Source organism: Gobius niger (assembly GCF_951799975.1).
Source record: "Gobius niger genome assembly, chromosome: 5".
NCBI lineage: Eukaryota > Metazoa > Chordata > Actinopteri > Gobiiformes > Gobiidae > Gobius > Gobius niger.
In genome coordinates this window covers 36,812,910-36,839,375 of record NC_136856.1, presented here as the reverse complement: position 1 = coordinate 36,839,375, position 26,466 = coordinate 36,812,910, and the positions used below count along the sequence as shown (strand labels likewise).

General features: G+C 46.3%; 1 protein-coding gene across 2 annotated transcripts in view; it reads left to right on the top strand.

Annotated features, from left to right (window-relative positions):
• pcdh10b (protocadherin 10b) overlaps positions 1-17,411 on the top strand; it is a 30,005-nt gene extending 12,594 nt beyond the window's left edge. Inside the window, exons 4-5 of one of the 2 annotated variants that reach the window (XM_079556108.1) lie at positions 7,823-8,152; positions 16,610-17,411. In XM_079556108.1, coding sequence (XP_079412234.1) covers positions 7,823-8,152; positions 16,610-16,629 — 350 coding nt within the window. In that variant the 3' untranslated portion in view covers positions 16,630-17,411. The remainder of the gene's footprint in view (positions 1-7,822; positions 8,153-16,609) is intronic. The other variant, XM_079556109.1, reaches the window with a different exon arrangement.
• The last annotated feature ends 9,055 nt before the right edge of the window (positions 17,412-26,466 follow it).

Genomic DNA, 26,466 nt, shown 5'->3' with positions numbered 1-26,466 from the left:
GTCCGAATGCTGAGCGGCTGAAGGCCTGAGCCCCCGCAGTGGTCAGTTTAAAGGCCGTTATCGCAGGGAGCACATTTTTAACCAATCAAAGTGTACTCTTGTATACTGGTCATTTTTATGTCCATATGGCAAATACGACTCAACTTTAAATACTATTAATTTGCGATGTAACTCACCATATTTTCTAGCCTTTGTGGATCCCTCTGTCGCCCTGCTCTGATGACCTACCGCCCCTGGCCCTGCTGTTCTTTAAGGCCCTAAACTGGATTATTTTATTACGAGCAATGAGAGAAAAGAAGAAGTGCTGTGTCCAAACTTATTCCTAACGTTCTGAACACATTTTAGGGTCCCAATTAATAACACATTGAGTGCCAAAAACATAACAACTTCTTTTTGCTGGGGGGGTTTGCAAAACTGGACACTCTAATACACCTGGTGTGTGATTTTGGTTGCTCTGTGATGAACAGAAGTGAAATAAATGACGATCAAAAACTTGTGAAAAGTCACGATCTGGACATTTCAAATGTATTTTTTTGTTTCTTTTTTTGGTCCGAGGGGGCGTGGTGTTGTGTAGTGAACAGCTGTAAGGCCGACATTTCTCTCGCTCTCTGGAGCATGTTTGACAAAGCAGAGAAGCTTCCCATGTACAGATCAAAACACTTGAGATTTTAACGTTTCTCTGAGTTTTTAAATGGTTAAAATTGATCGAAGGACGGCTGAGAAACATCCTGTTAAAGTCTTCAATCCGAGAGCCAGGCTGTTTAAATGCACACGCCCTAAAAAGAGATCGAGAACACGCGGTGTTTCAAAACGTGTCAACAATGTTGTTGTTGAAAATTGACTTGAAGCGGAAATATTTCTCTTCCCATAATGTTAGAGTCTGTCCAGAAAGGAGAGAGTTGGAGAGAGGAGTTAATCAGGAAGGAGAGTGTTTCATAAAACCCCCGTTATCTCTGTTTCTAGGAAAAAATGGGGAATTTTGATCAAAACTAGCCTCTGTTTAGCTTTGGATTTCTCAGGAAGAACGTAGAATCAAACAGTTTTCACCTACGGAGAGTCTCAGCTTTCAAACGAGCCATAGCATGTGTCCATAGCTTTAACACAGAATATCCGTGGTGCTACAAATATCATGAATTATGGTCTGGATTGGCACTCACACAGCTAAATCCCCAAAACAGCGCGGCTTCGATGTGTTAACAGGGAACTGTTTATTGGCACATTTCACAACTTGCAGGGTCACTTTTCAGGGCCACTGTCCCAGAGATGCAAAGAAATGAGCCTTCGAGTGTAGGCTTCAAGACACTGCAGCCTCCACAAACTATTACAAGGATGTGGAAACGTTTTATCCTGCATTTTTGTTGAGGTGACTTGGGAGTGTGTGTGAGCTCGGGACGCCGCTGATGCCCCCCATGCCGCTCAGTGGGATTCAAATAATTCAAAGCATCTCGGCCAGTACAAGTCTGATTTATGTCAAGTAAAGGCTGGTTCAGACTTTGAGACAGAGCACCCTCTTCCGTGTGCCTTTAGTTGGATAACACATGCATTATCACCTTTGCTGAAGTACTTTGGTCGCGCTTCCTGTTCATAATGAGCTGATTGACCAGACAGTCCGGGAGTGAGCGGGAACAGTGGTTGGGGACGGACGTTTGCTGTTAGGAGACACACGGCTGGGTGAATACGAATATAAGAAAACGATCCTTTTTGGGCCAAAAAACGAGGACATGTCTGGGGAAATGAGGACGTCTTCTTGATCCGATGATTGCAGCTCTTTGCCTGACAGTGGTGCTCGTGTTCCTGCATCAGCCGAGGCTAAAGGTGCAGCTAATGCCGGCGACTTTGTTCTGTGACGGTTTCTTTAAGTGGATTATTCATAAACCCTGGCACCTGTTTTGATTCCGTGGAGCCGTGCCCCGTTCAGAGACCTGTGGCTGACGGCTGTTCTCCTCTCTCTGCATCGAGCCGCCTAATGAACATCGACGCCCTCGGCTTTTCAAGGTGCGTTGAAGGACGTTTTGAGCGCGTTACTTTTTAAACTTGAACACAGGTAAACCGGTCACTGCAGTTGTTCAATGCAAGGGAACAGTGCGGGCGTTCTGACTCATCCAACAGTCTTTTGACGAACGGTTGAATGAAGTAATCCTTTGTAGCTTTAGCCCTGTGGTTTTAGTTAACAAACTGGCGGAGGAAATTTACAAAATCGACAAAACCTATGAAACATTTAGTCAACCGAAAAGCGTTAGAAGAAGCATTATTCAAATTTGCATGGCTTCAGGGGCTTCTCCTTTTTCTTTGCAGACTTGTTCCTGGGATGGTGAGTTTCCGCTGGCTTGAGGCTCTTTGGTTGAAAGTAAAGAAGTAAAAATTCAGTTCCTTTTGTTCGGTTTTGTGTTTGGGTCGTGGATCCTGGGCCGTTTTCTTCAGAGATGGGGCATGACCGCAACACTTTGGAACCGAAACCATTTCTGACCGAGTGCTGCGGTGCCAATCTGGGTGGAAACATTTCTGCTGACTGGACACATCGGCCCCGTCTTTTACAAATGTGACCAGCCTCTTCACGTTTTACTAGCCACCAGTTAAATCGCAAGGCTCAGGGGATGATTACTTGCTGCTTGCTGTACAGACTCTGTCCCTCTGCCCGGGGCCTCGGTGGTGTTCAGCGTAAACGTCCTGGCTCTGTTGAGTTATCTGTCCCCTCATGAGGCATTACACCGCACTCTTGGAACAATATCAAACAGTGATTTTCCTGACCAGTATCGCGATTAGATTTGCTTCTTGAAGTTGGACAAGACTCAGATTTGAACTGCTGAACTACCCCGTACCGTTCAGTGCTGGTGTGACATGTGGATCGCTTGGTGTTGCTGGGACGTCGGGACGTTGGTGTCACTGGGTATGGGAGCAGCCCGTCTGAGATGGTGTGGCGCTGATCCTTTGTTTGCTCAGGATAATAGTGGATTAGCTCTGTCCCGTGAGCAGACTTGACAGCAGTTCTTCTAAATGAGTTTGTCCGCTGCAGCGAGCCATGCCACACGTTAATGAACGCTCCCGCTACAGTGGCATCGCCTCTTTTGGAAAACTGTTTCTGTGTAGGCCTCACTGTGGGGGGTGCGTTTCTGAGTATAGCCCGCACACCACACTGCCCTTCTACCCTTGTTTTGTTGCATTCTGACTGCCAGTGTGTCAGACCGTGGTCGATCATCACGTTTGGACCGTCTTCCCCCTGGGCTGAAGAGAGCCGCGCTGATGCTAACGTGACGCGATCAGACTGACCGATTGGTCAGCGGCGAGAGAAGACAGCCCTCTGAAACATGCATGTAATTTGTGATTTCATATTTGACAACATAACGCGGATTTAAGAGGTCATTTTGCCGATCTCTAGCATTCGCTGCTGTTAGCATACCTTGATAGTTGTCATTTAGCTGCTTCTTTCCTCTTGGCTGGTACTTCTGAATAATCAACCTCATCAATAGGTGGTACATGTTGTTCTCATCATGGCCGACAGACTACAGACCCACTACAGAGAGCTGCTGTAATACATTACAGGTACAGTGTATAAAAACATTATACAGCTATTTCCTACAGCTATAGACTAAAGGATGCAATTATTCATTCATGAAATGGTGAATAGGAACTATAGAGCTCAACAGGAAAGGCTCTGCCCCCGGTGTCAGAGTAGAAATCCCATCGACTTTTCAAAGAATATAATATAATATATTAATTGTTTAAAAGGACGATAGCAGCGACTCAGCTATATGGTAACTCTTTGACTTAAAACACACAATTTTAAATTGGAATTTAAACCGAAAAGTTATTTAAAAGATTTCACCACATTACCAAGTATTTGGCGTGTTCCTTGGTTGGTCGTTAGCACATAGCTGATTAGCCTAGTTTTTAAACTCTTTTTTGAAAAGCATGTGGAGATTTAGAATATGATGTCATACATTTGCTCCCTGTCCTCTCATCTGCGACAGGACTGGGTTCAGTTTAGGAGCAGAGTTACCGCTGTAACTGCGCACTGAGGGGGAGGGGGGCTGATAAAGTCCTCCTCCGCACGTTATCGCCGCGGTAACAGCTCGCTGATCTCTAATTCATTTCTCAGACCTCTGCATACCAATTACCAAATGAAGGTTATTATGGGCTCTTTAGGTCGGCCTGTGCAGCCCGCTGCTGAATACTGATGTGGGCCCCCACCCCCAGACAGCCTCTCATTGCCGGGACTCACACCTCTGAGGCCCACACCTCAGGGGCCTGATCTCAATGATGAATTAATAATGTTAGTCTGGGAGCCAGACCCCCTCCTCACCATTATTTTGCTCCCTTTATGTAACTATTATGTTTCATCAGAGTAAACCTCGGGCCATTACAGGGTGAAACATTTTGTTTCAATGGGTGTTCTCTCCTCGCTGGGCAACAGGTCCTCTCTGACCGCTGGGTGTTCTCTCCTCTCTGAGCAGCAGGTCCTCTCTGACCGCTGGGTGTTCTCTCCTCTCTGAGCAGCAGGTACTCTCTGACCGCTGGGTGTTCTCTCCTCTCTGAGCAGCAGGTACTCTCTGACCGCTGGGTGTTCTCTGCTTTAAACACTGATGTATTTGCGCTTGGAGCTTAATATCGAGTGTGGATCCTGTTGTGAAGAGCCTGGCACTTGTCCAAGCTGTTAGTGACGGCTCTAACAAGGCAAAGTCCCAGTGTGCTGACCGCGCAGCACGCTCTAATCTCCATCTGAGAGAGGCTCAGGCCACACTGCGGACACTTCAGGCATGCAAACAGAGCGCATACGCACACGCACTGCTGACGAACAGGTAAACAGAGCTCTTACACACTACTGACAAACAGGTAAACAGAGCTCACACACACTACTGACAAACAGGTAAAAAGAGCTCTTACACACTACTGACAAACAGGTAAACAGAGCTCACACACACTACTGACAAACAGGTAAACAGAGCTCACACACACTACTGACAAACAGGTAAACAGAGCTCACACACACTACTGACAAACAGGTAAAAAGAGCTCTTACACACTACTGACAAACAGGTAAACAGAGCTCACACACACTACTGACACACAGGTAAACAGAGCTCACACACACTACTGACAAACAGGTAAACAGAGCTCTTACACACTACTGACAAACAGGCAAACAGAGCTCACACACACTACTGACAAACAGGTAAACAGAGCTCACACACACTACTGACAAACAGGTAAAAAGAGCTCTTACACACTACTGACAAACAGGTAAACAGAGCTCACACACACTACTGACAAACAGGCAAACAGAGCTCACACACACTACTGACAAACAGGTAAAAAGAGCTCTTACACACTACTGACAAACAGGTAAACAGAGCTCACACACACCACTGACAAACAGGCAAACAGAGCTCCTACACACTACTGACAAACAGGTAAACAGAGCTCTTACACACACTACTGACAAACAGGTAAACAGAGCTCTTACACACCACTGACAAACAGGTAAACAGAGCTCTTACACACACTACTGACAAACAGGTAAACAGAGCTCACACACACCACTGACAAACAGGCAAACAGAGCTCCTACACACTACTGACAAACAAGCAAACAGAGCTCTTACACACTACTGACAAACAAGCAAACAGAGCTCTTACACACTACTGACAAACAGGTAAACAGAGCTCACACACACTACTGACAAACAGGTAAACAGAGCTCACACACACTACTGACAAACAGGTAAACAGAGCTCACACACACTACTGACAAACAGGTAAACAGAGCTCACACACACTACTGACAAACAGGTAAACAGAGCTCTTACACACTACTGACAAACAGGTAAACAGAGCTCTTACACACCACTGACAAACAGGTAAACAGAGCTCACACACACTACTGACAAACAGGTAAACAGAGCTCACACACACACTACTGACAAACAGGTAAACAGAGCTCTTACACACCACTGACAAACAGGTAAACAGAGCTCCTACACAATACTGACAAACAAGCAAACAGAGCTCTTACACACTACTGACAAACAGGCAAACAGAGCTCTTACACAATACTGACAAATAGGTAAACAGAGCTCACACACACCACTGACAAACAGGCAAACAGAGCTCACACACACTACTGACAAACAGGTAAACAGAGCTCACACACACTACTGACAAACAGGTAAACAGCTCACACACACCACTGACAAACAGGTAAACAGAGCTCACACACACTACTGACAAACAGGTAAACAGAGCTCACACAAACTACTGACAAACAGGTAAAAAGAGCTCTTACACACTACTGACAAACAGGTAAACAGAGCTCACACACACTACTGACAAACAGGTAAACAGAGCTCACACACACTACAGACAAACAGATAAACAGAGCTCACACACACTGCAGACGTGTAAACTGTGGACGACATACAGTGAAATCCGAGGGCTCTTCTGCCTCTGATAACACACAGCATTGTGAGAGCAAAGCGGTCTGACCAGTTCTGTTCCATACCTGCACAAAGCATGCTGGGTAAACCGATCCTATTGAGAGGGCGCTCTGTGATTGGTCGCTGCAGTGCTGTGTGCGTGGGTGTGTGGAGCACCTGCAGCCGGCTCTTTGAAGCTCTGAGCATTGATGCAGGGTCACTCTTTCAGAGGTGGCTGGCCATGAAAAGGCTTCTGTGTAACGGCTCACAATACAGGCTGTTAACCAAGTGCTGGTGAAGATCACTCCACACACCAGAGGAAACCTGTTCATGCAGGTCTGAAACTCTTCTGCTGTATTTCATTGCAGAAATGATTAGCATGGACCAAAGGGACATGTCCCGACTCCCACCAATATTTCAGTTCAACCAAATGATTAATAAATCTTCTAATTGTGAAGGCGAGACATCAATTTGAAACATGAATGTGAAAACATTTATTTTAATTTATTTAATGCAATATCCTGAGGATATAAGGGATTTTATGTTATGCACTTATTTGAACTGGGACACACTGACCAAGACGACGTGAGGAAAGGGGCTCAAGTCCCAGTTTATAGCATGAATGTTAATTTCGGGCAGGCCTATGATAAAAAAAAACTAAATAACGATATGGATAAATATGTTTTCAGATCATATACAATATGAAAGCAATCAGAAAGCTCCGAAAATCTATGTCAGCTCCAGGTGCTACATGTTAAAGGACAAAAGTTTAAAATAAGGAAGAGCCCGGTTTGAAATTTTAACTATTAATTAAAGAAACTGCGGCAATTGACAGGTCTGAAGCCATTTCCCAAGTTTACACCAAACCTACCCCCTCGCTAATCCCAGTGTGTTCTGAACCTGGCCTGAACAGAGTGTTCCACTGGTGTGGTCCCTCGAGGCGGTGTATTTGCCTGCGTCGCACCCTGTTTCCGGAGGCTTCCGCCGGGCCTTGACCTGCTGCGGGGAGGCTTCCGCCGGAGCATTTGAGTATGGAAATGTGTGGACGCAAATGCAGTCGTGGTGAGGCCGTGCGGCGGAGTGGCTATTGTGGTCACGACAGCAGAGCCACAGCCCGTCCACAGCCTGTCCACAGCAGTGACCTGTTAGGAGGACGAAGGTCACTGATGTTCATTTCGAGAAATTGCAAACGTAGTTTTGAGAGACAGTACTTTTCGCTTCACTGCTATTCAGAAAACTGTCTTGCAGTGTCCAGATATTTGGTTATTGAAATATTTTTAAATCTTCTCAAAAAGAATGATCACAGACTGCAGAAAAACCCAGCAATTAGATGATGACATCTGGACTGAATATTTTTGGTGTAGCTGGGACACTGTGTTCCATGGTGTAACTGAGTGTGCCATGTCTCCACAGGGGCGGACCTGTTCTCCAACTGCACAGAGGAGTGTAAGGCGCTGGGCCACTCGGACCGCTGCTGGATGCCCTCCTTCGTGGCAGCGGAGCGACAGGGCTCTGACTACCGCAGTAACCTCCACGTGCCCGGCATGGATGCCGTGCCCGACACTGAGGTACTAGCCTGCTCTGAGCTCACCGATGATCACTCATTCTCCACCTTTGGCAAAGAGACGCCCCTCAGTCACCTCCATCACCACCTCCCCAGCCCGCAGCATGGCGCCCCCCAGTGGAGCGAGCTGGAGGCCTACAGCCCCAGCTCCAGAGCGCCCTATGCCCCCGCATATTTAAGTGAGTATCCAGGGTCCCCCTGCTCCCTTTGTGACCAACTGACCACTGTCTGACTTTATGATGGATGATAGGAATGAATGAGTGAAAACAATGAATAATACATTTACAATATTGATTCAACAGTTTACTAAACCGCTTAAACACCGTGTTCTATTCGATTTACACAACAAATGGCCAGCAGTTTGTTTGTCTTTTCATCAAATTGTGTCAAAAAAAAAAAAATGGGCCGAGCAAGCAAACATCATGAGCGCCGCCTGAGTCGTTTCATTCCACACACAGTCTGTGTTGTGAAGCTGCGTGTCGTGGCCAGTCCGTTTGGATCTGCCCGCGCACATACACCACACTGACTGAAGAACCCAAACTACGCCAACGCGCTTCTTGCTCGGACATTGGCGCATTGGGCAGAAAGAAAGAACTACACGGCGGGGCAGCTCACAAGAATAACTCTTTTTCATAATTAAGGAAGATGCGGCTCTGACAAAAAATAAAAAAAATCAGCCTTTTACCTTTTCAGTGTAGCCGCCTCTGAGCCTCTGGCACAGACGACTGCCAAGTCAAATGAGTGTTTTGTTTGGAAGAGAAACTCTGTCTCCTGCTCCTCGGAAATGAACATTTCAATCCTGTTGATTGAATAACCATTTTACAATAGAGCCTATTTAAATGCTTTGGATTTGGTGTTGTATCAGACCTGCATGCACACATCTTAAAGGGATATTTCAGGATTTATACATAGGGCCTCATTTCCTAGTTATCCAGAGTGTTGCTGATTTCTGGAGATATTTTTTTTGTAATTCATGCAGTTCTCATATTTGAAGAGTTTCGTGGCGCTAGGCTAATGCAAGGCTAGTGCATTTCTATGGTATCAGCTAGCCTGCATTAAAAACAGTGTGACCCGCTCCACAGTGCACCTGAGGCAAATCACTTATAACACCAGACTAACCATATAAATGTCTGTGTCGATAGAATCATTTTAACCATTTTGCATTTAAAAGACCTTATATTTGAGCAGCATCAGCTTCGTGGTTGTATAAGCTACACAGCGGCGGAGTGATCTGCTAGAAAATAGACCCTCAAAATGCGGTAATTCATGTAATACAAGGTCAATTATATTCCAAAAAATATTCTATGAACACAGACATTTATATGGTTAGTCTGGTGTTATAAGTGATTTGCCTCAGGTGCTCTGTGGAGCGGGTCACACTGTTTTTAGTGCAGGCTAGCTGATACCATAGAAATGCGCTAGCCTTGCACAAATATAAGAACTGAATTCCATAAAATAAAAATATCTCCAGAAATCAGCAACACTCTGGATAGGAAATGAGGCCCTATGTCAAAAAATCCTGAAATATCCCTTTAAAGCCTATTTTTATTTTAACACTGTGAAATTACTTTCCTAATATATTGTGGCATTGCATTGTGACCTGAATTTTAAGACACCTTTTGCTGAGATGACGGCAATTTGGCAAGATTATGGATACGCCTAAAAAAATAATACACTCTTTCTCGAATCTAGAGCACTCTGACTAGAATCAGTTGTAGCTCTTCTTTTCCAGAAGAATAGACCCTTTGAATCCAAAAGACAAAGACACCTGAGCTAAACAATTCCCGGCCTGTGCCATCCACTCATGCCTGTGGTCACCTGCATGCTTCCATTCCCCTGACACACACACACACACACACACACACACACACACACACACACACGCACTCTCTGTACGTGCACGGACACACGCACAGTCACGAGCCCAGACCAACCGCCCGAGGACTTCTGTGAGTGAAACAGCACAAAGCCATAATGAAGTGGGCTGCTGCCGCGGCGCCGTTCTGTGTGGAATTAAAATGGCTGCTATCGTAATGCGCTGGAACTCAGAAATGTCGGCTTTTAATCAGAGAAGAGGGCCGTCCGACTCTCATTTCGGTCTGGGGCCGCGGATCAAAAAACACTCGGAGATAAGTGCGTGCCGGAAAATGGGCAGTTTCCCTAAACGCGCCGCTTCAACGACCGCAGCACAGCCACAGGACTCTGCGGCTAATAACATCCCAGCGCTCTGGTTCTCAGGGCGCTTTCTCGTCGGTGACCGTGTTTTCTCCTCCTGATGGTTTGCTCTTCTGCGTGGGAGGTTGCTAATGTCTCAGGTGTCGTACAGCTCGGGTACATGCGCTCCAGGATCACTCATTTAATGCACCGCTCTCATCTCAACTGGATTTACACTCACTGTTTAGCTTTATTCCATTTTCTACAATTGAAGTTGTACAACTGAACCTGTGCTGGTATCTCACCAACACTGATGATTAGGATATACACAGCGCCATTTTGGATATCCGGGGCCTGTGCTTAATGCTGACATAACACAACATTAACACAGCCATTTGAGCTTAAGCCCAGTGTTTGGCCTGGATTACTGAAGTCATGTGCTGTATTAGCCCAGCAGACGTCAACATTTGCCAAATAAATCCTGATAGTGGAGGAGATTAAGGAAATGTTTGCCGAAATTTAGGATGATGTTGTCTTTGGTTTTTGTTTGAGCGCCGTTTTCCCAACTGTGATAGACCTTAGTTAGAGTTGACTGAGTTTGTGAAGAGCATGGACTGTCGGTGGCACAATATTCACTGCTAATGGTAAACTGTCTCAAATTGTTTGATTGTGCTTTTGTCAGTAAAGAACCTGACTGGATCAAGTGCATCTCGTTTAAACCAGTCACAACCCAGTCTGAAAATGCCACTTAACAGCAGAGGATTGAAGAGGTGGAATAGTGTATTTAGTTTGTAAGAAGGTCATTGGTGTTTGTAAGTCAGTAGCAGCACCTCGTGGTTTTCCCTATTTGGTAGGGAGAGTGCATGTTAATGAACGGAGGAGAACATGCAAACTCCACACAGAAAGGCCCCGTCCAGGTGGGAATCGAGCCCGGACCTTCTGGCTGTGAAGTACGAGCGCCAACCACTGCGCCACCGTGCCGTCCAGTTGGAAACATACATAGACTTTGGGACAGAAATATGAATTTTGCTGTAAAGTATCTTGACATGATTAGGCTTGTGCTTAAACAGCATTATCGGACCTGGGGGCCCCAACAATTTCAAATATGAAACATTTTAGCAGACGAACAAGCTGTTCTGAGAGAGTAGGACACGGAGAGCTTTGCAGAGTCATGTTGCACTTGTGTCGTAAGCTGACTCATTCTGCCCCGCTGAGAGGTTAGCTTCACTCAGGTGCTAAACAGCGAGTGCAAATCAGAACATCAAATATTCTGTTTAGTGAGCATTTTGTGCCTACGCTACTGTTCACAGGTTTGGGTCACCCAGACAATTTGTATGTTTTCCCTGCAGTCTGGTGTGGAATAGCCTTCATGTCTCAGAACTAGAATAAACCGTGGAGTTTCAGAAGAAAGTTCCCTTTTTATTTCCATTTTGAGAGTATAATTTAAGTCACACAGATACTTCAGTTTTTTTAGTCAGCTATGATAACATAATTGAATAAGGGTTTTCTAATCATCAATTAGCCTTTAGATCACATTTAGAACTCTGGAGTGATGTGCCTTTTACATCTATGACAGCCATTCAAAATCACCAGTTTCCAGATAGAAAAGTCATTCACCGCATTAACAATGTTGGGAGTTGGGACCCAACAGACCAGGACGACCCGCAGAGACCCAAAAGGACTACAATGGCTGATATAATGCAAAATATTGTATTTTCCCACAAATGATAGTTCATTCTAACATACACGGAAAGACATACCAGTTGAGAACCACTGGTCTAGACTGTACTTCTGATTAATTTACTGTTATACTCATTGAAAAAAAATCTCTTAAAGGGGCTAGATGCAAGTTGGCCATTTTGTACTCAATGCTGCCACCTCAGGTCATACCTGTAACTGCACCTTCTATATCAAGCTCGTGCATGACGGCAATTCAGACCCGAAGTAAAAACTTTCTGAGTGACAGTGCAGGATTTTAGAGGCAGTTGTGGTGAACAGGCCTGAGCTCATTAAACACATTAGGACGTTGAAACATGTAGGGGAGGAAAATACTTCATTTTTACATTTTTAAACTCTGTATAGTCCCTTTAAAAAGACAAAAATAAGGACAAAAAAAAAACATTTTAAGTGACCACAACATTTGAACGGCTGTGTAATTTATTTGATATTGCATGTTTTACGGTTGATGTGTGAAGGAGAGAATGCCTCGGGAGTAAAAAGTGGTCGACTCTGCTGCTGATCTTGTTTTGCCCATGAACAAACACTTGGTAAATAACCGCCTCTGTGTTTGCAGTGAAGTAGTTTCAAATCACACATTGAAATGCTTTTGTTTGAGTCTATCCAGATTGGTCGGCGCCTCACACTGTGCTGATGGCGAGGCCTCTGTGGAGGTGCTGATGGCACCCACATAGTGTCTGCGATTCCCACGAACAGTGCCCTTGTCCTGGCTCCGAGAGGGTCTTAGAGAGGGGTCTCCGAGTGGATCAGAGCGGCGCTATGCTAATGAGAGCCGGCTCTGAAGGAGGACAATAGCCTGGGGCAGATCAGGGCGGGTGAGGGGGGGGGGGGGGGGGGCAGACAGGGCGGGGGCAGTGAGCACCGGAGGAATGCCGCTAAAAGGCTGAGGATCCTTAATCTTACGGGGGATACACAGAGCTGTTTGTTGTGGGGCCCGGGGTCAGGGAGGGGCTCCGTGATTACCCCCGTCGGACTCACACTCCGGGGGGCAGTGGGGGAGGTAGGGGGGGGACAGTGGGGTGTTTGTCTTTTATCTGTCGCTCCGCCCCGTGTGCTTGTGCTAAATAAATTGGCCGTGTGATATTGGGTTATAGCGATCCACTGACACATTTCCCACAGGCCTGGCACACAGCAGCCTTTGTGAGGCCAGTCCGGGATGTTCCACTTCCTCCACCCCCCCCCCATCTAACCTCCATCTCACATGCCCACACCACCAGCATTACCCATGACGCCTGTATGCCCTGGACCATGCTCCTGTCAAAACATTCTTTTGAGTTTTGTCTAGTGCTTCTCCACAAAGTGCCATGAGAATTGAATCAACAAAATGTATAATACTTTAAGGGGCTTCTTGGGAAATAAAAAGGACCAGATTTGTAGCGATGCTCAAACAGTGTGATTTGGCACTCTTTGGATTAAAAATGTCGAATTCCTAATTTCCGAAATACGTGTTAGGTCAGTTTGCGCATGGTCAGCCAGGCTCACACCAGTGTGAACAGCTGAAAGTTGGGACATGGTTATGGTTGGGACCGCGTAAATTAGCCAGAACTTAAAAAATATTTTCATGACAGGGGAATGACAGTCTAAAAGCATCTCAGTTTATCATATATGGCCAGGCTGTAAGACCATACCATCTCTGTTGTACAGTCACATGATTCCATAATCAATAAATATGCTGATCACATTTGCTAATGCTAACACGCTCATAAAAACATTCACTGAGGAGGATCTGCTCCTGCTAAAACATCATTATTGTTGGGAAAGACTTACCTTTACAGTAGAAGAATAGTTGTCAGAACTTTGGTAGAATGGAGTGGAACAGCTGTAATCGGGAGCGCACATGGCTACTTATTATTCATAACAAAAGGATGTAGTTCAGCCGCCGATTTCAGCTGTTTGACTCGATTTTACTCGAGTCTGGTCTAGTCTAAAGGCAACATGTTTGCACTGTAAGCCTTTCCTAACAATATTGATGTTCGAGCAGACCAGACGCTCCTCACTGAGAGTATTTATACGCTGCTGTGGGCGTTAGCACTAGCCGCGTTAGCATTATTGAAAGTGTTGCAATTAGCCTGTTTATTTATTATGGAATCATGACTGTACTACAGAGACGGCATGGCCTTCCAGCATGACCATATATGATAAATGGAGATGTGATTCCCCTCACGCAAATATTTCTACAGTTCAGGCTCATTTACAATGATGTGAGACGGACACCTGCCCCACTTCGGCCGTGGTTTTGATTCTGTGTGCAAAGTGACCTGACATGTATTTTGGAAAATAGGAATTATGACTTTGAAGAGACTAGATGCAAGTTGGTCATTTTATGCTTACTACTGCCACCTCAGGTCTTATGCATAACTGCAGTTTTAACCTTTTTAAACTCTGTATAGTCCCTTTAAATATTTCATCTGACATGGTTAACTGCGTTCAGTGCTTTGCTGTGGAGTTTAGTTTGGACACACATTAGTTTAGCTCATTTTACTATATCTTGTTCATTTTATCCCTATTTGATATTTTGCATGCCTAGTTTGTGAAAGTACCTTCACTGAACAAGACAATAAAACCTATTCTGATTCTGAAGGACCTGTCTGTAACATGTCTGTGTGTTACAGAGAGGAAAAGGCTTTAGGACCTGTCTGTAACATGTCTGTGTGTTACAGAGAGGAAAAGGCTTTAGGACTTGTCTGTAACATGTCTGTGTGTTACAGAGAGGAAAAGGCTTTAGGACCTGTCTGTAACATGTCTGTGTGTTACAGAGAGGAAAAGGCTTTAGGACCTGTCTGTAACATGTCTGTCTGTGTGTTACAGAGAGGAAAAGGCTTTAGGACCTGTCTGTAACATGTCTGTGTGTGTGTTACAGAGAGGAAAAGGCTTTAGGACCTGTCTGTGACATGTCTGTGTGTGTGTTACAGAGAGGAAAAGGCTTTAGGACCTGTCTGTAACATGTCTGTGTGTTACAGAGAGGAAAAGGCTTTAGGACCTGTCTGTAACATGTCTGTGTGTTACAGAGAGGAAAAGGCTTTAGGACCTGTCTGTAACATGTCTGTGTGTGTGTTATAGAGAGGAAAAGGCTTTAGGACCTGTCTGTAACATGTCTGTGTGTTACAGAGAGGAAAAGGCTTTAGGACCTGTCTGTAACATGTCTGTCTGTGTGTTACAGAGAGGACAAGGCTTTAGGACCTGTCTGTAACATGTATGTGTGTGTGTGTGTGTGTCTGTATAGTCCCTTTAAATATTTCATCTGACATGGTTAACTGCGTTCAGTGCTTTGCTGTGGAGTTTAGTTTGGACACACATTAGTTTAGCTCATTTTACTATATCTTGTTCATTTTATCCCTATTTGATATTTTGCATGCCTAGTTTGTGAAAGTACCTTCACTGAACAAGACAATAAAACCTATTCTGATTCTGAAGGACCTGTCTGTAACATGTCTGTGTGTTACAGAGAGGAAAAGGCTTTAGGACCTGTCTGTAACATGTCTGTGTGTTACAGAGAGGAAAAGGCTTTAGGACTTGTCTGTAACATGTCTGTGTGTTACAGAGAGGAAAAGGCTTTAGGACCTGTCTGTAACATGTCTGTGTGTTACAGAGAGGAAAAGGCTTTAGGACCTGTCTGTAACATGTCTGTCTGTGTGTTACAGAGAGGAAAAGGCTTTAGGACCTGTCTGTAACATGTCTGTGTGTGTGTTACAGAGAGGAAAAGGCTTTAGGACCTGTCTGTGACATGTCTGTGTGTGTGTTACAGAGAGGAAAAGGCTTTAGGACCTGTCTGTAACATGTCTGTGTGTTACAGAGAGGAAAAGGCTTTAGGACCTGTCTGTAACATGTCTGTGTGTTACAGAGAGGAAAAGGCTTTAGGACCTGTCTGTAACATGTCTGTCTGTGTGTTACAGAGAGGACAAGGCTTTAGGACCTGTCTGTAACATGTATGTGTGTGTGTGTGTGTGTGTGTGTGTGTGTGTGTGTGTGTGTGTGTGTGTGTGTGTGTGTGTGTGTGTGTGTGTGTGTGTGTGTGTGTGTGTGTGTGTGTGTGTGTGTGTGTGTTACAGAGAGGAAACGACTTTAGGACCTGTCTGTAACATGTCTGTCTGTGTGTTACAGAGAGGAAAAGGCTTTAGGACCTGTCTGTAACATGTCTGTGTGTGTGTTATAGAGAGGAAAAGGCTTTAGGACCTGTCTGTAACATGTCTGTGTGTGTGTGTGTGTGTGTGTGTGTGTGTTACAGAGAGGAAAAGGCTTTAGGACCTGTCTGTAACATGTCTGTGTGTGTGTGTTACAAAGAGGAAAAGGCTTTAGGACCTGTCTGTAACACGTCTGTGTGTGTGTTACAGAGAGGAAAAGGCTTTAGGAAGTGTCTGTAACATGTCTGTCTGTGTGTTACAGAGAGGAAAAGGCTTTAGGACCTGTCTGTAACATGTCTGTCTGTGTGTTACAGAGAGGAAAAGGCTTTAGGACCTGTCTGTAACATGTCTGTGTCTGTGTGTTACAGAGAGGAAAAGGCTTTAGGACCTGTCTGTAACATGTCTGTGTGTTACAGAGAGGAAAAAGCTTTAGGAAGTGTCTGTAACACGTCTGTCTGTGTGTTACAGAGAGGAAAAGGCTTTAGGAAGTGTCTGTAACATGTCTGTCTGTTTGTTACAGAGAGGAAACAGCTTTAGGACCTGTCTGTAACATGTCTGTCTGTGTGTTACAGAGAGGAAACGGCTTTAGGACCTGTCTGTAACATGTCTGTCTGTGTGTTACAGAGAGGAAAAGGCTTTGCTAGCTCCTTCCGCGTGGACATCCCAGACACAGCGTGACTTTGCACAATCACCCCCACCTCCCCGCGGCCCCGGATACTTCCAGGGGCTCCCGGGGGCCCTTCAGCGGGACCACTGCCAGTCTCTGAGTACAGTTGGGAGTACGGGGACTGCCTGGAGCTGCCTGGAGCTGCCTCTCTCAGCCGGTCTGAGAACAGCCGTGTGAAAGGCTGTGGCGGAAGGAGCCATCAGACTGACTTGCGGGGATCTTGTGGATCTGTGTGCCTGTTTACAGCACTGGACTTTAAAATAAACTGAGTTTTTTTTATCAATGTGTACAATGAGAAACGGCTCGCTTCCACTGCGCGCCTCGTCCGGTTCAGCCCGACCACGCTCACGCCGACCTGCCCTGGGACCACCGTGGTGTCTTGTCCTGTGAGGAACAGCCATACGCCCAGAAGGATGCCAAAGGCTTCAGTATGGTTCACACCACAGGGACCCAGTCACTATCACTGCTGCACCGCACACTCATCAACTCTGCACTGGACAACTCTGATTGTATGGACCGCCGGGTGGATGAGCCTGGGAGTATGGCGGTGCCCTGACATGTTTTTGGAACAACAAAGTTGTTTGTTGGTCATAATCATTGTAAATTTGCATTTATTTATGTTGAAATATATCCTAAATGGTCAAAAGGGTGGGGAAGTCATTCTAAAATGTTCTTACGTCTATATGGAGGGCTGCACGATTCAGGAGGGATATCATAATGCGACTTTATGACAAGTATCATTGAAACCACTTGGCTTCCTGGTGTCCCATCCCAATTCTCTTCACAGACAAAGTAATGGTTAAGCTGTAAATGAGGAGGAGGCCAGAGGTGCTGGATCTCGATCGTGTATAGTAGTACCCGGTCCTCTTCAGAAGGAACGGGCAGAGTAAGACGAATGAGGAGAATGAAGTATCCAGGGCACAACTGGATGAGGAAAATATGCTTTTATTCGGACGCCAATAAAAGCATATTTTACCTCATCCAGTTGTGCCTCGAAGACTTCATTCTCCTAATGGTGAAGCTGTATTTCAATGTATGGTACATTTCATGACTGATGTGATTTCTACATCACTGACACAGTAAAGAGTTGGTTCAGTGGCCACTAGATGCATATTCAACCCCACAAATGATAGTACTATGATTTAGCGTGTACCTAAGAAGCCATTTTTACACAGAATACAAATCTCAGGCTTTGACAACATTTAAATGCGGTCAGTGGGTTGACAACAGCCAAGGACATCTTGATCCGTCATAATTTGCTTGATTTGATGCCTAACGTCAACAGGAAGTATACTTTGAACATGGACATGAAAAGGTCTCTGGAGGAGCCCACTTGTTTACTCTGCGCACACGTTGCGTTTGATTGTGGTGAATTGTGCAGCCCTACCAGCTGGTCTGAAGTTTGGCGTCGCGGCGGAAGCGACCCACACCCTGCTGAGAGGAGCCACAGCAGCACGCAGCCCTTTACATGTACAGGACCCCCCACACACACGTTACTATCAGCCTGTGTGCTCCGGGTGCTCTCCGGGCGCTCCCCTCTCTGAGCGGGACCACCGGGCAGACGGGCCACGCTGCCGGACACGCGCCGCTGAGTACAACACAACTGCTTTAAAGCTCCTGTGATATGTGCCATTCAGGCCAGAGGTGGGTAGAGCAGCCCGATTTACTCAAGTAGGAGTTCCTTTGAAATAGGGCTGGGCAATGAATCGAAATGTAATCGAAATCGCAAATCCCTACTTTGGTCAGTGTCAATAGTCGCCATGGGACCGACGGTTCTTTGGCAGAAAAAGCTCAGAGTTTTGGAGTTAGGACGAGACGACTGGAGGTTAGTGTGTGTTAAATCACACAGGAAAGAATTGTTTTTTTGTTTGAGCTGAGGTTTGTACAATTTTTGTCTTGAGTTCATGAATCAGCCACATGTGTTTGTTTTTATAATGAAAAAATAAAATTGAATAGAAAATCGAGATTGATCAATATGAGGAAGAACAAAAGAACATCACGTAGTTTTGCCACATCGTCCAGCCCTACTTTGAAAGAACATGACTCAAGTACAAGTCCGACTTACATTTCACTGTTGATGTGAAAAAACAACAATATAAAATCAGCATTTACAAGTCGATTCTGTTTCTTCATCCAGCTGACATTTTATAAAACAATAGGATTTTAATAACAAAACAATTCTTAAGATCAAGTTCAAATTGTCACTTCCAGACAAACACCAAGAGTACTGTCACCGCAACATATTATTATAATGTATAGTGACGTACAGTTAAAGTACATGTACTTGAGTAAATGTCACAGAGTACGACCCACCTCCACATCAGGACACAAACAGTAATAGTAGCCAGTGTTTAAATCAGCCTAATAACAATAGCTGCAAGACTAGATAGATTGTAAAGACACAGAGGAGACGGGGTCAGAGACGGGGTCAGTGACGGGGTTAGGGACGGGGTCAGGGACCCGGTCAGGGACGGGGCGTAGCAGAGCGTCCCGGGAACGCGCAGGGAAACATGGAGGAAACAAAACCACCGGCAGCTTCTTTATACGGCGGTCGCGCAGTGCCCACATCAATACTAAAAAAAAGTTTGTATATTTTGTGGAAAGTGAAAGCTCTTTTTCCGGGCTGTGACTGTATTTCCTTTGCTTCTTTTGTTCACGCGAGCAGAGCTTTTACTGCGCTCCCACAGTCGCGCTCGATGCGGTCAAAGACGGCGGACAGTGGCGGCGCGCGTGTGTCCGGCAGCCGTCGCCCTCGCCGACCTGAGCAGAGCAAGTGCAAGGGCCAAAAACAACAAGTGTCAGTAGTTTCTATCATGTTTGCCAAGTGTTTACTGTACTCTTTTAAACCTTCAAGCTTAATATAGAACTCTATATCAAACCCTCTGTGTCTGTCTGTGTTCTTGGCGTCTTTGACTGCGGAGTCCGACGATCAGTGAGTCACTTTAAACAAGCTCTGTCCAGTCTCGTGCTTAGGGAGGGGCTAAACACATGACTCCGCTAACTTTGGGTTCATTTGGTTTACACAGAAGTGCACAAGACACTAATTTAGACTACAATGGCAACAACTGGACTGGGGACAGCGGACTCTCAGAGCGTCACATACCAGCAGGGAAAAGTTGGTTTAGTGTTTAGTTAAAAATAGTTCTGAGGGAATTTTCAGAATCTAATTTGTAGCCTGATTAATGAAGCTTTGAATGTCAAACAAAGAATAATTACTCTAATCTTATTCAAAGATTAAGCGAGCTATCTAATATAATCTTTTTATCTCATCACAAAATAAATCCGTAAATGTAATCCTGGCTCTGTCAATTTTCTAGGTCAGTTTTTACACTTAAAGGTGCATTATGCAACTTTTTATATGCGTTTTTGACCTTGTAGTGACCCAGCGGCGGTTTGAGTGGTCAGCATGGCGCCTTTACTTTCCATCACAGTGGTCTGTTGGACACTCCAGGACCAATAAGCCGAATGCCCATCTCGGGTCGCCCGTTGCTTTATGGGTAATGGAATTTCTTTTGGCTACCAAACAATATCGATAGCTAGAGTAAAGCAACGAAGAAAGCTCTGATTTGGACTGCTGAACTTTTTATTTCTATGGTTTTAACCTCTGGAGAGTCGATGATCTTAAGTGTTTTTGTCGTCGTCGTGGAGCTTGTTACAATATTAGCATAAAGTCTATTTTACAAACCAGGGCTAAGTAACGGAGATAAACTGAAACTGACAGAACTCAACGTTCCTATGTAGAGATGCTTCAAAAGTGACATGAACAAGTACTATGTGAACATGGATAAGCAGGTGGACAGTAAATGAAATATGTTACTATTATTGTGACCAGAGAGAGCCACATTCACATATGTCATCTAATTTTACTTTATTTATATTTGTTTATGAGTGATCTGATGGTGCAACAGAGCTAATCGACGCTAATTTGACAGATGGAAATGTAGCCACTATATTTAACATCAACACCGTTTTCAAACTTTTCCCTGTGATTTCAAGATGAATTGAAATGATTTAAAAAGTGACTGTCGTCCCACTGTCCACTATGATCCGCTATGGTCCCCTATGGTCCGCTATGGTCCGCTATGGTCCCCTATGTTACGCTATGGTCCGCTATGGTCCACTATATGGTCCGCTATGGTCTGCTATGGTCCGCTATGGTCCGCTATGGTCCGCTATGGTCCGCTATGGTCCGCTATGGTCCGCTATGGTCCGCTATGGTCCACTATATGGTCCGCTATGGTCTGCTATGGTCCGCTATGGTCCGCTATGGTCTGCTATGGTCCGCTATGGTCCGCTATGGTCTGCTATGGTCCGCTATGGTCCGCTATGGTCCACTATATGGTCCGCTATGGTCTGCTATGGTCCGCTATGGTCTGCTATGGTCCGCTATGGTCTGCTATGGTCCGCTCCTGCCTGTCACTTGAGACGTAGTCTTTAAAGCAATGCCTGTAAGCCTTACAGTTCACGGTTATGGCTCTTCTCACTTTCTCACCTGATTTCTTTTCTTTTATAATGGTTAGCTGTGGTCCAAACTCATTCCTAAGACATTTCTTACATCACAAATCTTCACATGGATCTGTTCACACTGTCACGGTTGAGAAAAAGGCTGAAGTGTCTGCTTGTACAGTGTACGGGACAAAGTAATCAGGTATACGGCCTTTAACGTTCCGATTTTTAGTATATGAAAGCACTACATTTCCCCCCCCCCCCCCCCCCCCCCCCCCCCCTGTGGAATCCAATTAGTTTTGTCCTTCAGTGTAAAGCTGACATTTGTACCTTTGCGCTGCGTCTAATTCTAAAGCCTTTTTATTGAGTGAACTACCAGCTTGTTGTTATTGACGTTACAGTGACTTCCCTGAAAGCTGTGAAACGTGTTAGGAAAGTTAGGATTGACTTCTAACCGCCGTAAATTTACATCAAAATGTTGTTTACCAAAAAAACAACAACAGAATAAACAGATTTTGAACTAAAGAAGTGATGCTGTTTGGGTGGGAGATGTTTGGGCAGTTCATTCTGTGCCCGTGGAGGGAACAGTGCCCTCAGCTCTGATTAGGTTTTGACAGCAGGCTGTATTAATTATGAATGTTGGAGTTGACCTAAATATGGGCTTACCAGTGGTAGGCTGTGATTACGAGTGTAGGCTGTAATCCATTTGTTTCTCTGGCCTGTTTTGTGCTGCATGTGTGTAATCCACCTAGATTATGGCATTTACACATGGTCCATGCTGCCGCAGATTAATCTTTCACACAGAGGCCGGGCCAGTGCAGGTCCAGACTGTGGACCAGGGAATAACACGAGAACAACGCTGTTTGAGACGTCACGACCAGACAACGAGAAGAAAAAACGGAATATTACGAAAACGTCTCTCTCCGACGCTGGAACACGGTCCAAAGGAATTCTGTTTTCCTTCGGACCATGTTCCAGCGCCAGTTAAGCAGAAAATAGGCCTTTGAGCGATTCATTGTTGCTTTCACAGTTGATTTCAGATGAAGCCCCGGCTGGACCGCTTTACTGTACATGGATGCCATACAAACAAGCTAATTCGAACCAGGAATAATCATCGCCACGTATTTGTGTTCGTATTTGTATTTATTTAAAAGGGACAATGCATTTACACAAAGTACAGTATACTTAAAATGCAGGATTATAGCTCACGCTAATTTCCATCCTCTGTCCCCAACTGGACCAGGCCCGGCTACACCACACACCACTCACTCTGCAAAGCATTAATCAGTCCTCAACATCCATTCTGCACATTCACCCCTGCACTCACTCACACAGTCCTACACCCTCTAAAGCCCACACACTTTCCACCCGCACCCCCATACCCACACACTTTCCACCCGCACCCCTATACCCACACACTTTCCACCCGCACCCCTATACCCACACACTTTCCACCCGCACCCCCATACCCACACACTTTCCACCCGCACCCCTATACCCACACACTTTCCACCCGCACCCCCATACCCACACACTTTCCACCCGCACCCCTATACCCACACACTTTCCATCCGCACCCCCATACCCACACACTTTCCACCCGCACCCCTATACCCACACACTTTCCACCCGCACCCCTATACCCACACACTTTCCACCCGCACTCCCATACCCACACACTTTCCACCCGCACCCCTATACCCACACACTTTCCACCCGCACCCCCATACCCACACACTTTCCACCCGCACCCCTACACCCACACACTTTCCACCCGCACTCCCATACCCACACACTTTCCACCCGCACCCCCATACCCACAAACTTTCCACCCGCACCCCCATACCCACACACTTTCCACCCGCACCCCCATACCCACACACTTACCACCAGCACCCCATACCCACACACTTTCCACCCGCACCCCTATACCCACACACTTTCCACCCGCACTCCCATACCCACACACTTTCCACCCGCACCCCTATACCCACACACTTTCCACCCGCACCCCCATACCCACACACTTACCACCAGCACCCCATACCCACACACTTTCCACCCGCACCCCTATACCCACACACTTTCCACCCGCACCCCTATACCCACACACTTTCCACCCGCACTCCCATACCCACACACTTTCCACCCGCACCCCTATACCCACACACTTTCCACCCGCACCCCCATACCCACACACTTTCCACCCGCACCCCTACACCCACACACTTTCCACCCGCACTCCCATACCCACACACTTTCCACCCGCACCCCCATACCCACAAACTTTCCACCCGCACCCCCATACCCACACACTTTCCACCCGCACCCCCATACCCACACACTTACCACCAGCACCCCATACCCACACACTTTCCACCCGCACCCCTATACCCACACACTTTCCACCCGCACTCCCATACCCACACACTTTCCACCCGCACCCCTATACCCACACACTTTCCACCCGCACCCCCATACCCACACACTTACCACCAGCACCCCATACCCACACACTTTCCACCCGCACCCCTATACCCACACACTTTCCACCCGCACCCCTATACCCACACACTTTCCACCCGCACCCCCATACCCACAAACTTTCCACCCGCACCCCCATACCCACACACTTTCCACCCGCACCCCCATACCCACACACTTACCACCAGCACCCCATACCCACACACTTTCCACCCGCACCCCTATACCCACACACTTTCCACCCGCACTCCCATACCCACACACTTTCCACCCGCACCCCTATACCCACACACTTTCCACCAGCACCCCATACCCACACACTTTCCACCCGCACCCCCATACCCACACACTTTCCACCCGCACCCCTATACCCACACACTTTCCACCAGCACCCCATACCCACACACTTTCCACCCGCACCCCTATACCCACACACTTTCCACCCGCACCCCCATACCCACACACTTTCCACCCGCACCCCCATACCCACACACTTTCCACCCGCACCCCCATACCCACACACTTTCCACCCGCACCCCTATACCCACACACTTTCCACCCGCACTCCCATACCCACACACTTTCCACCCGCACCCCTATACCCACACACTTTCCACCCGCACCCCCATACCCACACACTTTCCACCAGCACCCCATACCCACACACTTTCCACCCGCACCCCTATACCCACACACTTTCCACCCGCACCCCCATACCCACACACTTTCCACCCGCCTACCCATACCCACACACTTTCCACCCGCACCCCCATACCCACACACTTTCCACCCGCACCCCCATACCCACACACTTTCCACCCGCACCCCCATACCCACACACTTTCCACCCGCACCCCCATACCCACACACTTTCCACCCGCACCCCTATACCCACACACTTTCCACCCGCACCCCCATGCCCACACACTTTCCACCCGCACCCCTATACCCACACACTTTCCACCCGCACCCCTATACCCACACACTTTCCACCCGCACCCCCATGCCCACACACTTTCCACTCGCACCCCTATACCCACACACTTTCCACTCGCACCCCTATACCCACACACTTTCCACCCGCACCCCTATACCCACACACTTTCCACCCGCACCCCCATGCCCACACACTTTCCACCCGCACCCCCATGCCCACACACTTTCCACTCGCACCCCTATACCCACACACTTTCCACCCGCACCCCTATATCCACACACTTTCCACCCGCACCCCCATGCCCACACACTTTCCACTCGCACCCCTATACCCACACACTTTCCACCCGCACCCCCATGCCCACACACTTTCCACCCGCACCCCCATGCCCACACACTTTCCACCCGCACCCCCATGCCCGCACACTTTCCACCCGCATTATCACAGACTCATGACAATCCATCTTGTTCAGCTCGGGCGGATTTGTTGGAGTGAGTCCCGCCGGTGGGGCAGGCCAATCGCACGGCAGTATTTACATTCGCCGACAAAAACAATCAGTTTCATTAGCGCTTGTTAACAGTGTAGCATCAGGCTGCAAAACCCCAAGGTGCAGCCACACTCCCAGAAACACACTCTTTTCAACTCAGCGCTTGATTTGCTATGCTTTGAGACTTAGCGGTGTTTGGCTGAACGGAGTTGTGCTTGATCCAGTCATTAGCAAATTCTCCACTAAAAGTTTGTCTTCTTCTGGAACAGTTTTAAACTTCGTAGACTGTGCTTCTGTTATTATTACATTATTTTTCTCACAACGCCCCAACATCAAGCTCAGGGGCCAAACCAGTGGGGGGGTCCGCCCCTTTACACCCGTCTCCAGTTGTGCTAGTGGCAGGCCGTGATATTGCAGCCAGCAGCCCAAAAAGCCCTTTTTGTCATAGACACTCATGTAAAAGGAGCAGCCTGTAAAATGGTCCACAGGGCATCTGGAGTTTCAGACTATGGCAAATATATTTCTTAAAAATTACTATTTTTAGGACATGGACTTTTTTTCTTAGAAAAAAAATTGTAAAGCATCAAAAATACATTTTAAAAAGTTTTCTAATGACGTGACGTCACCAGGGCCGTAGACGTGCGCGAGCGTGCGCGTGACGACTCATGAACGAGCAGAGTTCTCCCTCGTGTGATTTAGCGGCTGAAGTCTGAGCAAAACAAATGAACGGACTGGACTAAAAACAAGGATAAACGCGAAATAACAAACATCTCAAGTAAGTTTATGTTTCTCTAAGTCTTTAGCCAAAAACTAAATACGAAATGTATGATGAATATAACATGTGTTTATAGCATTGGATTATGGTTAATAAGAAACAACTAGTCTACATGTTATTAAACTCATTTCTGAAAATTAAATAATGGCACTAATAACCTGTAACTGTTTTATTAATTAAAAAAATACAACCAGCATTTAATGTACTTATGTACATGTACATTATTTGTGTAAGTAGAATGAAACACAAAAAAATGCATGATTTCCGCATCTGTCCTGGATCCAGTACAGTACAGTGCAGTACAGATAAATGCTATATAAAAAACAATATCTCACATTTTACCAATGAAAATGTAATATAAAACACTTTTGCAGTGCTCATTCTTTGTATTTCAGCCAAACCATTCTAGTTATGATGTTATACTAGCAAATACAGTGAAGTAACAACTCGATTTTTATCAATTCTATCACAATATCAAGACTTCCAGCACTTACGAAACTTCCCAGAAAAGTGACCGAGCGGAAGTTCATGAGCGCGGCTACGTACGTTCGAAGGTCCGCTAAGCGCCCGGTTGTTCAAAGAGCGGCTAAACTAGCTTTTTAAGCCCCGCACTGACAAACTAACCCCCAAAGTCATCGTAGCATGGTAGCTTATTCGCCTGAAATGGCCTTAAAAAAACATTTTG